We start from the raw sequence: 14,691 nt of genomic DNA, 5'->3' as shown, positions 1-14,691 counted from the left end.
ACAAGGTGCCATGCCTGGAGGATTGATGAACCTATAAAGAGTTGACACCACTAATTCCAACATTAAGGATATTTACAAGGGGCAAGGATTTCACATAAATTTGATCACCATGTAGAATCCTAGGATTGATCTTCACCATTGATCCTCACTATATTTTGAAGGTATGCCATTTAATGGAGTTTTTATATGATCCGTGCACATAAAATATGAGCAGGTGGGGTCCACATGTACAAAGATTCAAACCATTTATTTGTTGGGTCTTGCTGTAGATGGGCCTTTGGCACCAAAATACATGCAGTCTTATCAGATGATTCAAAGCCTTTGATCTGTTCATTTAAAGGGCACAGAATGGGGGCTTCGAATCATCAGATGAGAGTTGATTTTGGTGCATCAGCTCTATTTGTATCAAGGTCTAATGTAGAATGATACTCTATGAACTCATGGTCTCCCTACATTCAGTGCAATGTTAGTGAAATCAAGACCGTTGATCTTGTAGAACATCATGAGATTTTGCCCACATGTCTTGATCCCTTGCGTGAGATAAAGGACAACAAACATCAAGAGTTTAGCTTTTCTTGATAGAATGAGAGGATTAATGGATCAATATTTCGGATCCAATCACATAAATGGGCACAAAGCAGGCCCAAGAACTGCATGTTAGGAAGAAGCTTAATATTTATAGCATTTTTCTACACAACATAGGAAGACAAGATCTGCAACTTACTAAAGGCAAGCTTTTAAGCCTGTAACACCATTTAAACTATAAGGTCTTTTACGGCATCACAAAAAGTAGAAACCCAAAACAGTAATATTTCAGCCTATCCCACAAAACCCGAAAGCAAGAGAGATTGAGAAGTTAATTATATTTCTCTCTTTCTCTCTCTCAATGGTCAGTAAGTCCAAAGACAGTCAAGCTCGGTGGCCCCACCCGGCAACTGCTGCCGGCCCCTCTCCACCCTCTGATCAGATTCCGGCCAATTCCCAGCCGAATCACACCCATCCATCTCATCCTTCTCTTGCATCGGAGCCACGGCCGAGAAGAAAAATGGCAGCTGAAGATTCTCCTGAAGGGACCTCAGGCTCGGAAAACCCGGCACGCCGGAGTTCCTCCCGAGTCGGCATATAGGATCCGCTGCTGCCATTATCGGGCCGGGCCCGAGTGGGTTTTGGGTGAAATTCACGATAGTGGAGAAGCAGGGCACGTGTTGTTCCCTCGTGCTCTCGGTCTCGTAAGAGCAACTCTCCCGATTGGTTATGGGCGCCGCGTAGGGCGAAGATTCGAGCAACGGCGGGAGAGACGAAGAAGATGGAGATCCGGCTTCGGAATACACGCCACCGCAGCCGCGAGTCGTGGTCGACTTCTTGAGGCTGGATCCTCCCACGCTCTTCTGAAAGACCCTTGAAACGACCCACTCGTCCTACGTGCATGGAGATGGAGTGTAAACTAACAGAATTAGGTAGCTGACTATATTTGGATAAAATGACTAAACTACCCATCTCTTGTTAGATTAGTGTTTTGCCCACTTTTCTTCCCTGGGCCACCCCCTTGTAGTGTAGAAAGAGCAGTCATAATTCATAAATAGTTAAATACACTAGAGTGAGTGGCACAGGGAAAAAAAGTGGGGGAGAATATCACTTCCTATTGAAGAAACCAATAACAACATAAAACTAGATTTCTAGTTGGCCTAACATTTTTGGATTATTGCAATAACTAACAGAGAATAATATTTCCACCTCCTCTCCCAGCATTTCCACCGCTCGTCTTTTAGTTAAAGATGAAGTCGTCGTCGAGACAAAATAAAGAAAAGGGGGTGGAAATATCATTTCTTCACCTATGCCAACTGGCCAGATGCTGAGAAAGAAGAGCACTTCTTTTCTTTTAATTTCTTGAAAATTTTCGTTCCAGCCGGTCGAGTGAACAGACAAAACAATATCCTGAAGAAATGCTTTTGAACTTGGAATTTAAATGACTTCCGTTCATGAAAGAAAAGAAACCAACTTAGCAGATTTTTTAGGAAAGAGTTAAAAATAGCAGGCTGTATTCTCTAGACTCTAGTTTAATAGGAGGAAAGACTTCTACACCCTCTTGTTTCAATAACGACACCCCCCTACTTATTTTAAAATAGCAGGCTGTATTCTCTAGACTCTAGTATAATGAAATCCACCATGAAAAAGTTAAAGCTTGAAAAATGATAAAGTGGAAAAAGCAGGTGAAAAGATTCTATTACCCTGGAGGATCTGGAGAGGTAATGATAAGAGAATTTTCCTTCTAAGCGATATTCATGCATAACCCAGTTGCTCTTTTCCCCTTTTGGAGCCCTTCCCTTATAAAAAACAAGGGTTTTCTTCATACCCACAAGAGAACCAGTCCTTGAACTGTAAATCTCCCTGTCTTTTCCAGTAGCTTTCCAGTACCCAGCCTCCGTAGCCCTATTAGTTCGGAGCCCAGTTGGATACTTTCGATCACGCAGGCTAAAGAAATACCACTCTTTTTCTCCCATTTTTGCTTTCTCTGTGAAAAGAATTTGAGAAAGGATTATCAGAAAGAAAAGATTTTTGTTGAAGTATAAATGATTGAATAAGGCCATCTCGCTTTTGGAGTAATTGGTTGTTTCATATGGTATTAGAGCGCTCTAATACCAAACCAAGAGAGGCCACACGTATAAATGATTAAAATACACTTTGGTGTAAGCCTGTATAGTTCAGTAGTCTTTTCAAGAAGTATTGTACGGCTTACACTATATGATGATCCAAACCATCCATTTGATGGCCACGACATAAATAGAGTTTGCCCAAAAAAATCATTTCCATTTGATGATTCTCGCCCTCAGATCTCTAGAGGAACTGCATATTATTATATGGTAACCACTATAGATCAGAGGGCCAGGATCATCTAGTGGAAAGGATTTTTTTAGCACAATTTATTTACGTTGTGGCACATCAAATGGACATTTGGATCCTACTATGGTGCAAGACGTACATTACTTTTGGAAAAAAATACTGGACTATACGTGCTTACACCTTATAAAAACTTAAAACCAAGTCTAACAAAGCATACCAGGAAGCTCCCATGGCTCGCATTTGTTGAGGTCTACTTCGGCTATAGCTCTGCCCGTGAAATTGCTGTCTATTACTTTCTTCATCAGATAATATGTTATAAGTTCTTCATCAGTTGGATGGAATCTAAAACCAGGTGGAAGCTGTGGTTCCATAAAAACCCAGATGAAAGAACACTGAGGAATGAGTATGAAGGATTTCAGACCAAGTAACAAAGAGAACAGAAGGAAACTGAGGTCTGTGGGAGAACAAAGAAGATGGTTTTATTCACTTTGTAATACAAGAGAGAAAAGCAGAGATGAAAAGAGGAGGGATCAAAGAGAAGATTTTCTATGCAGACTGATGGGATTCAAGTTCCCATCAAGGCACAAATGAGAACAAATAATGGAAATATAAGAAGTCAGTGGGTACTAAGAAGTACCCAACAAACCAAAAGTTTAAAAAGAACTAAAGATGGTATTGGAAGATTTGGATCAAAACCCAAATATAAGAAGAGGACAAGCGTAAGAAAATAAGAGACTACAGAACTCAAGAACCGAAAACTGGATACAAATACAAAGGGGGGGGAGAAGGAGATTTATTATATAGGGAATACGGATTTGATGAATCAGGTGGCAGGGGAAGGTGAAATAATAAGGTATGATCTGCTGGGAAACTCGGGTGCTCTGTTTTTTTACTCTGTTTTTTACTGCAACCCTTATGATATCCATGGCTGGGTTGTGCTTCTCTTTTGAGTATGCGTGCGTGCGTGAGAAAGTGTGCAGGTATTCTCTGTCAGTGAAGAAAATGAAAGGGGGAACAGGAAGTAGTTTTAAGAGGGGTGGAGAGAGAGGAGATTTGATCGTTTATCGATAAAGCTGTATCATATCTCATATGTCAGTCACAGTACAAGATTAAATAATCATACGACAGTGACAAGCTAAATCCACCCCATTTTGTTGTTGTTACTATTGGCACTCCTATTTTTTTATAATTGCACGAAATCCTATTGTTTTTTGTTATTTAAGTAGCTGTCAAAGGTTATTACATTACCCAAATAACTCTCAAAAGCCAATTTTATAAGAAAAGGCAAACTCGGTTTGTGCAATTATTAAACATTTTAGTGCCAATATCTATTGATAATTGCACTAACACACTTTGTCTTTTAGTATTTAAGTAGCTGGTCACAGTTTATCACAATTCCCAAAAAAGCTCAAATTAAGGAAAGACAATATGAGTTCGTGCAATTATCAAATCATAGTAGTGCCAATAGCAGTAACCCATTTTTTTTTCTTTATTTTTCTTCTTTCTTGGTTGTGTCATTTTTATTTGTTCATTTATTTTGTTTGTTGTCATACTCTGTTAGCAGATGATATCAGATTATTTCCTACCATTTGCAGCTTTCTTCTTTAATGACTAATCTCTTTAAATCACTTCTCTACTTCATCTCATCGTCCTGTATCTTTTTCTATAAGAAGATAAATTATTATTCCTTCGATAGGATAAATAAAACCTATTTTTTTCTTTCTTTCTGTTTTTCTTTTCTCCTCCTGGGTTTTTCCCATTTTATTTGTATTCATGTGTTCTTTAACCAGAACAGATTAATAACAAGCTCTACGTTCATCTATTTCTTCTTTGAGTGCTGCTATGGAAAAAAACAAAAGATTATCTTGTACATATTAAGTATAAATTCTATTCATTATAGAGGATAAGAAAACAATTTGGGTACCAGCATTTTTATTTATTTTTTGTATAGAGAGAAAATATTGTAGCATATTTCTGCCCTGAAGCTGTGAGGAAGTACAGAGTCCTTCTTTTCATCATTATCATTAAATCTTAAGAAGTCTGAGGAGCACACATTTTAAGAATTTGGTTCTTTTCTTGATATTACAAAACCAACTTTGTTCAAGTAATCCCTCTAAAATCTCAGCTTTTACACAACAGCCTTTATTCTTTTCCTAACTGCACCAAACCAAAGCCTTCAATTTCTTTCACAAGACAAGACCTCACTTCCCATTCTTCCTTTTTTTTTTCCTTCTAACAGAAAACAAAACTTTAAGCTTCTTTTAACACTTAGCAATGACAGTTCAATGCCTTTTCATTCTCTTTTTATGTAAGAAAAATTCCAGCTTTCCCAATACTTCCTTTGCTCTTACCAAACAAGCAATCCATTATTTCCTTTCGCACCTTTCCTCTTTATCATCCAATAAATAAAAGGGAGAAACCCTCCTTTTTTTTCTTTTTCTTTATAGAGATCCAAAGCATCTTTCCCACATTTCCTATAAAAGGAGAAAGAAAAACAAAAACCTTAGTCACCTCTCTTTCATTGTTTCTAATTTCTACATATCTCTATTGGGAAAATCTACAAAACCCAAATTTCAAAACCCATCATCAACCCAAAAAAAAAAAAACAAATGGCTGAGTAGGATAATGAAAAGTTGTAGCTAATTTTACACCAACCCACATATTCAAAGTATCTCTAATCTTTATGATCCAATAAATAAAAGGGAAAAACCCTCATTTTTAACTTTATTTAGACATATCCAAAGCATCTTCCATCCCATTTTCTATAAAATGAAGAGAGAAAAACAAAACCAACTCTTGGTCAGTTCTCTTTCGCTTGTCTCTAATTTTCACATATCTCTATTGGGAAAAATCTACAAAACCCAAGTTTCAAAACCCATCATCAACAAAAAAACAAAAGGCTGAACAAGATAATAAAAAGGTGTAGCTGATTTTACAGGAACCCACATCAAATTAGTTAAGTTTTCTGTTCTTTTCCTCTAGAAATGATTTGTTTCTATACCCCTGCATGCATCCATCTATCCACCCATCACAATCAAGAGATTGATGAGCTGTGAGCTGAGATTTATTTTGACATGTCATGCTCGGATTTTAAGAAGAAGGATTTCCAGCTTTATATCAAATCATCTCCTCAATCTGCATGCAATGTCGCCGTTTTCTCTCTCCTCTCTTCTCATCCAATGGCTTGGATGTAATAAATGAAGTTCCCCTTTCCTTTGTTGTGTTATTCCCACGCTCGGTTTTTGGAGCCCCTTTCCTTTTCAATAAAACTTTCCAATCAGAACAAAATAGAAAAATTCCCTACTATGTCCCTTTCTATTTTTATTCACTATGTCTCCAACCGGACCGGCCGGTTCGATTCCGGTTCATGCAAAATACAAACGAAACCTTTACAGATATTTGAAATGAAGCTATGAAAATAACTTGCTTCTATAGGTATCTAGACTTAAATCACATTTTATAATTTAAAAATACTGTTTTTTTATAGAGAAATGATAAATCGAAGGACACCCTTGCAAAATACCATCTACAAGGGCACTCCTAGTGGTCCTTCTTGGCAAAGTGCATTTACTTTCCCTTTGATTTTATATTTATATGTGCCATTTTTATATTTTCTTGTGCCTTTATAAATGAACTATGTTGAGATAGACCAATGTGGGCGCTCATGTAGCTTAGCTAGTTTTTGGAAGGGCGCCATTAATTTTATCATTCCTGTTTAATACCATAACCATCTTCCTTCATGGATTTCTCTAGTTGATCGTTTTCTCTTAAAAAGGCCGGGCCCACGTTTTTTAAGATCTAAACCATTCATTTGTTGAGTCTCAACTTGAAACAGGCCGAGCCCTGAAATGTGGGTTCTACATGCTATGCTAAACCATTGATTGTCGTAGTCCGTTATCTTACTCATGGGATGTCCCTTTGGCTAGGGGGTGCATTTCCTCGGATTTGGTTGGGTTATGGTTGGGAAAAACCAACCCGATTTAATTTCGGGTTGGGTTCGGGTTGAGGCCTTGGCAACCCGACCCGACCCGACCCGATTTTGGTTAGATGAGTTGGGTTAGGGTTGAGAAATTTAAAGGCGGGTTTTGTTAGGGTTGACTATCCTCAACTCGAGGCTCAGGTTGGATTGGGTTAGAGTTGAGGGAATGCAATCTTGGGTTGAGTTACAGTTGGCCTCAACCCGATCCAACCTAACCCAAGTTGCACCCCTACTTTTAGCACAAGAATAAAGGCCATGCGGGTCACCTCATGATGTTCTACAAGGGCAAGATCAATGATCTTGATTACACATAAATGTCTATGTGCGCGGGACCCAATAGTTGATATATATCCGTGCTAGTAGTTAAAAAAAGAACCCAAGTAAAAACCGGTGCCAGAAATAAGGCCGGTTCAAACCGGGTTTGTTTGGGAAATAGAATAGGGTTTGGTGTAAGAACCAAAGGATAGTTGACTTCTAAACAGTTTAATGTTTTGAGAGGGCACGATGCACGAGAGAGAGATATCTCTCGGGAGATCGCGCGTGACGACAATCTTAAGTCACCCGCCGCCCTCCTCTGCCCTAACATATGGTGCCCTTACTGGAAACGAGATGTGCGCAAAATGCACCCACTTTCGTTTTTAATTTTCTCATGTTTCGAAGTTATAGAGATAGCGCGGAAAACCATGATACCTGAACCCTAATTCCGGCCCACCCACATTACACTAAATCCAGACCGTTCATTGTGATTGAAATTCTTCAGTTGGATTTATTTTCACATTGTCTTCTAGTAGTCAGCAGCAATAAACAAGTGTTTGGATTGCAAGAAAAACATTTCTCTCCTAATTTTTTTCCTCAGTTTTTTTTTCTTTCCACAGTTTATATGAAAATGATATGATTATGGTTAAATTAGAGGGATATCATCATAAATTAGAGAAATTATATGATGCCCGGTAGTGAAAATGAAGGGCGGAGAGAGAGAAAACTTATCGGCCTTGATTTTTAATCCAATGGAGAGCCCTGTTTTTAACTTTTCCTTGGTTCAAAAACCAAGGCAGCAGGTTTTGTCTCCTTCCGCCCTTTATATTTTCACGATCGGGCATCATATAATTTCTTCATAAATTAAAGGTCCCTTTAAATAAAAATTGAATAGGGGAGGGACGCTCTTTCTTAAAAGCTATGAAGCTGTGCCCCAAATTTCATTTCCAAAGGATGATCCTTACCCTCCCATCTGTAGATGATCTGTAAATTATAAAACATAAAGTGATCCAACGGTTCGGATCATCCTTTGGAGATGAAATTTGGGGCACAACCTATCTAGATTTGGGCAATCCGGGTGGATGGTTTGGATCTTTGAAGAGAGTAGATCAATCTTACTTTTTAAAAAATAGGTAGACATAACGGAGCAATGATAGAATAAAGGGTGCCCTTGCAAAAACCAGCTTCAAGGGCGCCCCCATTAGTTAATTTCAGCAAAAGTCAAAGCCGTTCCACTTTTTATGGCGCCATCCACTTTTTTCAGCGCCTATCATAAAACAGACCAATGAGGGTGCCCTTGAAGTTGGTTTTTGTAATGGCGCCCTTCATTCTATCATTCCTTTACATACTGTAATTAAAAATTCACTTTAGTGACTCCTTATTTCTATGTTTAGGGAAGCAACTGTATAATAGGACCTCACTTCTCATGAAAGACTAGCTGTTTTAACCGGTCTAACTTTGGCGACATAGGTCCCACAAGGATAGGTGGGCTAATCAGCGATGAGAGCGGTGTTACCAAGTGGGCTTTTTATGAGCCTATTAGTAGCAATGATTCTAACCAGGCAATAAGAAGGCAGAAGTGAGGTCCGCTCTTCAGGGCATCATATTATTGGCTAGGGATTATACTATTGGGCAGTGTGATTATTTTAACATAATTACTTAGTTAGATTGGAGACACCCTCATCCTTCGAGGTTTTCAAAGATGTTAGATGAGATGTTGGATACTATAGAGGGCCACTTGGTCTGGTTTCAGAGCTCAGCTGATTGAGAGGCCGATTGTCTTGCTCGTGCTCTAGTTAATCCCCCACACTAGAGATATTCGACTACTTACCCCTTTGATTCTGATTGTACTCTTGCTTGTTCTTTTCTTTATGTTGTCTTGTTCTCTCAACCACCTCGGTTGTGAGTTTCTTTTTCTTCATTAATAAAATATCACCATTTCAAAAAAGAGAGAGAGTGAGAAGAGTAGCTTGAAGTGATGTCATATTAGTACTGGTGTTTCAGCATAAGGGCCGACGGAGGGCTTCTTTAAACCCCTAACCCTCCCAATCAGACCCTTCTCACGCCATAATCAACCACCATGGGCTTGCTAAGGCCATGTTCGTTTAAGATTATGACAACCAATTAATTGTGAATATTTGATTTTGGACTCACAATCGGTTGTCATAATCTCGGGGTGATTGGCTCCTGGAACTCACTGCTAAAGCAAATCTGTCTCCAACAGCACATTATACCTGAGTTAGCGCACAAAACTCGGAAGGATTTTGGCCCAGGAAATGACTAAGGATAGGATTCTTAAAAAGAAATTAAGAGAACACAAAAGACAGGAAAGTGGGTGCATTTCTGTCTTTCCAAGGACCCAGAATTATGGCCTAGAGTCGCTTAAATTCTTCATACATGTCTTTATAAAGAATCCTCAAAAATGCTCTAGAAACTCTTAAACATCTCTGCAAATATCTAAAGGGAAATGTTATCATATTTTGATATTTGCACAAACCCAGCAGGCAGTAGTCTTTTAATTTCTTCTTAAATTGGCTCGTGATAGCTTTTTCGGAAATATAATAACCTTTTGACAGCTCTTTTGATACTATAAGGCAAGATGGTTTGTGAAAATATCAAATTGTTGTTATCCCTATCTAAATACCATAGGGTATATAAGATGAGATGATCAAGACCGACCAATTGTCCCTCCATTTCAAAAATATAAATCAATGAATAAACAGTGGCCCATAAATCAGCTCTGTCCTGGCCCTTTCAAGTTTCAAACCCTATGCCACTTGTAAATCGTAGACTCTCATATCTATTTTTCTTAACGTCAAAATCATAGCTGTGCTCCACAGAGTACATGCGATACACACCATGCACGTCTAGCCAGCTAGAAACATGCATGGTGTACCTCCATGCCGACCACGGGCTTCTTATTACATCCACATCTCGCGACCAACCTATCTATGTAGCCTGATACCTCACCTAGCCATGTATCCCGTTCATTCAGTCAGAAACACAAGTAGCAACATTCAAGCCATGGACATCAACGATAAGACCCATGGGATGAAAGGTTAACCTTACATATGTGCCGCTTGGATGGTTGGGATTATATATCCTTATAATCATCCCTTAAGGTCAGTGCATTTTCTAAAAGTATAAGGAACTGAGCACCCTTGAATTTAGAGTGAATCATTCATCTAGGTTAATTTAAGATGCTAAGACTAAATTCATGTAGCATAAGCAAAATTGTTCACCCTATATAGCCAATAAACATTTTTTAGCACTCATGGGCCCATCGTACCTGTATCTCATGGTGGGCCACCATGAGATACAGGTGGTGGTCAAGGTGGATCAAATTAAATGGCTAGGATCATCCAATCAAAGGACTAGGATCATCCAACCAAGGTGGATCAAAGGGCTAGGATCATCCAATCAAGGTATCAATGGACAAGGATCATCCACCATGATTTTCTAAACAAAGACTTGATGGATCAAAGGGCGTGGATCATCCAGTCAACATGGTGGTCAACGTAAATGATCTGGACTTTTAGTTGCTAGTTGGATCAACATTCAGATCATGTCTTTCTAGCTTTTTAAATTCTTTTGGAACCGATCATTATCTCACTTAAGTGTAATGCGTAATGTGGGCCCATAGATGAGGTAGAAAATAACACTCGCAAATGATCTTAGCAGTTTTCATAACATTATTTACTCACACTCGAGGTGAGAGAGAGAGAGACTATATCAATGAAGGAAATCCATCTCAAGGGACTGGTTGCGGAAAGGAAAGCAAACTTACCAACCCAACGAAAATGAAGCGTGGCAGGAAAGCAAACTTACCAACCCAACGAAAATGAAGCGTGGCAGGAGGTGAGTAAAAAGAACCATTGGAATTTGCGGAAGAGCCAAAGAGCTAGGAAGTTAAGTAAGAGGATGATAGATCATAGGTGCCCTTGAATATTAGCCGTTCTTGAGATACATTTTACTTCCACTTTTCCTTAGAAATTGCTCCTAAGGATAGGTCTTGTCATTGTTCTCTTGGTCTGTATCCCCATTCTTGTGATAGAGTTAGTGTTTTGTAGGGTGATTGTATTATCTTTTTCATTCAAATAAACCACATTAAGCGCTTATCCATAGTTGGAATGTAATTGAATTTGATAAACTGTTCATTGGGAGTGACAGTTTATAGAATACAGATACATGGCTCATTAATAACAAAAGAGAAGAAAAGGGAACCGGAATTGCCACACCTGTGTCTTGGTCTTTTACACCGTTTTCTTTCACAATTGACACTGAACTTCTCAGCAGTAAGTCCAACTTACAAATTTACAAGAAATTATATACCAGAGGGATGGGTGGCAAATTACCAAAAAAGTAGGTTGAAAAATTAGGAAACGAGCGGCGGAGTTAATGATTGTGTCTTGCTCCACGTCGACAGCCTCGCCTTTCGTGATTGGCTGTGTCTCTTTCGTCCCAAACCGACGCGTCGTCTTGTCCAATCCATCTCCATCCATTATCCCTTTCGCATCACATAAAATTCCCCCCCAGTCTAATCTTTTTCTCTATGCCTATTCCGAGGAAAGTAGCTTGAATTCACACCCCTCCTCTTTGATATGTTCACTCCTCTCACCCATTTAGATTTTAGATTCCATTGCCTCACCTCATTGCTTCGCCCAGCGGTGAGTAATTCAACTCCAATCATCCTGCACTGTGGCTTGTGGGTGTGTCAATCGGATGGTTAATAAATGTGGAGTGTCACTATCAAAACAGGGAGTGTGGATATCATTTCTCATGGTTGAAAAATAGAAACCACGACACACACTCAACAAGAAACCCATAATCGGAGGGTTAAGATCGTCCGATACCAGCTCTTCTTTTTTTTCTTTTTTTTTGGGGGGGTTTGGGTTGGGGGGCGTGGGGGCGTCGGCTTTACATGTTGATCGCAATAGATGTATAGTTTGGGAAATGATATATTCACCCCTTTTTTTACTTGGGGCAGCCCCTACTAATGTAAAAGAGTAGTCATAAACAAGGTTTTAAATTTCGATGGTGTTGAGCGCAATAGGTGTATAGTTTGAGAAATGATATATTCGCCTCTTTTTTTTTACTTGGGACAGCCCCTCTAATGTAAAAGAATAGTGACAAACTAGGTTTTAAATTTCGACCAAAATCTGAAATTTCGGGTTTCGGTCAACCCCGAAACCGAAACTCAATATACCCGAAATGTTATAATATTTCGTTCGAAATTTCCAAATTTCGATAGTTTTCTCCAAAATTTAAGGAATTTCACCCAAATATCTAGATTTTTCTAATTATTCATTACTTTCCCAAAATTTTAGCCGGAATTTTCTACATAATAAAATATGACTTTGTAATGTGGATTTCGCCCAAAATTTCAAAATTTCGGTTTCGGTGATGACCGCTCTCGGAAACTGAAATTTAAAACCTTGGTCATAAATACACTAGAAGGGGGTTGCCCCATTTTTGAAAAGAGTGCGACTATACACTTCACCTATAGTTTACCAAACTAGACCACGGTCCATCTACATTTTTTTTTGAATGGCAAGAAGAGTGGCAGAATTACATGGTGCGGGTGTTAAATTTTTCCTAATTTAAACAAAGGGTGTACCTTGAAGACCATCCGGGATGTAGACATTTGTAAAAATTTGGATGGCTGAGATCATCCAAGATGGAATTTTGGGCCCATTAATGGGGCCCCACCAAAGAAACAGTTATGAGTGAAATGAATTTATATAATGTGCGTAGATTCCTGTAACTTGCGTTGTCCCGGGTGCAACTCAGGGTCGATTTTGGGAATTCCGGTTGAGCGTTTACCATGAAATTGGATCGGGCTTGGGTTGATTCCAATTCAGTTGTTTAGCAAAGGGAAACGATATATTCACCCCTTTTTCTTCACTGGACCACCCCCTTTAGTGTAAAAGACCAGTCATAAATACACTGGAGGGTTATGGCCTAGGGAGGAAAACGGGGCGAATTTAGTAAAAGCTCAAACTACACATCTTGCCTTCATCCCCACAAACAGACCACTAGGAAAGTACGTGGAAAGTGGGGGCTTTCACCTTATCCATTAAAAAGGGCTCCCCCTCCCATCAGGATTTTTTGATGGATTAGGTTTAATAGATATCAAAGCATCTACTTTCCACTTTCTTCTTAAGAAAGTGATGCAACCAAACGAACCCATAGGTTGGAGCAGGAAAGTTGGGCCCTACTCCATTTCATTAATCTTGTGCGTTTGGATTGCCGGAATCAGAAACATGAATGGTATATGAAACCGATTTAGGCTATTCCGCTGTTTGTTTTCTACTTGCCTGATGGAATGAGAAATGACGCCCGAGTCCAAGCAAAAAAAAAGGGAATATGGGGCGTGGTGCGTTTGGATTATAGGAATCAGGAATTGGTATCGATATCGAATTCCATACCTATTCCAATTCCCATGGTAAAGGGAATGTAGATTATGATTCTTAGATTAGATAAAAGAAGGGTATAAGAAATTAAGTTTAGGCAGTGAGGGAGGAGGGATGAACTTAAACTTGGGAAGAGGTTGGAACGATTAAAATTGATACAACAGTGCAGAAGGACATACAATTTTCTCATCAATAGGCTACAAACCCCCAATCTTTTATGAAATTGACCTGAGGAATAATCAAAATAAAAAATCAGAAAATCTACTTGGAAGGATTTGTGAACCATCACAACGAGGTGATTGGCAATAGCAGAAGCATCCGCCATCTCCAAATATCCCGTCCGCCATTAATGCACTTAGATCGAATCCCTCCATCTCATCTTGCCTCTCGAAGTCCATGTCCTCAGCCCCACATTTCAGCTTCAAAAGTAGAAAAGGAAGAGGATGGAAGGATCAACAAGGATAAGTAGAAGAATCACGGATCTTTCTTCTAGGAGAATTTTCGAAAGGACGGAAGAAAAGGGAAAAGGCAAACAAATGCATTGAAAACATATGAGTTGTTAGCTGTGGGAAGGACAAAAAGTGTGAGAGAGAGATTTTCGCCCTCAAATCGCATTGAGAAATTTTCTCCACAATTTTCTCTACCAAAACGGGCCTTTTTGGTGCCGTGGGAATCAGAATAGCCACCTATTTCAGGCGGTAACATAATCCGCCCAAGATTCTGTTCGATTTTCCCCTCATCAATTCCCTTTACACCCAGGCGCGATGCCAGAATTTTGCACAAAGGGGGCAAAAATTATAGTAATTTTTTTGGTCGAGGGTACCGGAAGGGAATCCATGGGACCACACACAAAATTAAGCCTCTGCAATCATCTACAATAAAGACCGACTCCCTTTCATTTCAATTACTTCCATGGTGTCGTTCCCTTGAACTTTCTTAGGTGTCTTGGTCCTATGTGAAAAGGATATCTCATCCGTAAGACACGGCTTACAAAAATTCAGTGGTTTAACTTTTCTTGGATTAAAGATAATTGACGATTAATGGATTTAGGGGCCAGGATCATCCAATCAATGTGGGTGCAACGGGAATGGGCCATACTCGTGAGCCGATCAGATCAATGGATCCAATCCCATACTACACATGGTGAGGGGCCAGAAGCTATATGTTAGTTTGGATGTTGGTGGGTCCGGTAAAGATAATCCC

The 14,691-nt window shown here is 39.3% G+C and overlaps 1 protein-coding gene across 1 annotated transcript; it reads right to left on the bottom strand.

The window, feature by feature from the left end:
* Window positions 1-663: 663 nt before the first annotated feature.
* Window positions 664-3,844, bottom strand: LOC143846032 (protein CUP-SHAPED COTYLEDON 2-like). Its single transcript, XM_077354439.1, has 3 exons — window positions 3,059-3,844; window positions 2,229-2,512; window positions 664-1,418 (listed from the first exon to the last, which is right to left on the bottom strand). Exons 1-3 carry the CDS (start codon window positions 3,210-3,212, stop codon window positions 891-893), a joined length of 966 nt encoding a protein of 321 aa, XP_077210554.1. The 5' UTR covers window positions 3,213-3,844; the 3' UTR covers window positions 664-890.
* Window positions 3,845-14,691: the final 10,847 nt, after the last annotated feature.

This window comes from Tasmannia lanceolata, unplaced genomic scaffold (assembly GCF_043159265.1).
Source record: "Tasmannia lanceolata isolate RefF3 unplaced genomic scaffold, GAP_Taslan_0.1 ptg000015l, whole genome shotgun sequence".
NCBI lineage: Eukaryota > Viridiplantae > Streptophyta > Magnoliopsida > Canellales > Winteraceae > Tasmannia > Tasmannia lanceolata.
Note: the sequence above shows the minus strand (reverse complement) of the source record. Positions and strands in the feature narration are given on the sequence as shown.

What these genes read in the sequence shown, in the direction of transcription:
- LOC143846032 (XM_077354439.1), bottom strand. Translation starts at nt 3,212, where the DNA reads ATGGAACCACAGCTTCCACCTGGTTTTAGATTCCATCCAACTGATGAA. An exon ending in CGAGCCATGGGAGCTTCCTG is followed by an intron (nt 2,513 to 3,058) that starts GTATGCTTTGTT and finishes TTCTTTTCACAG; the next exon opens with AGAAAGCAAAAATGGGAGAA. An exon ending in ACCTCTCCAGATCCTCCAGG is followed by an intron (nt 1,419 to 2,228) that starts GTAATAGAATCT and finishes CCATGCACGTAG; the next exon opens with GACGAGTGGGTCGTTTCAAG.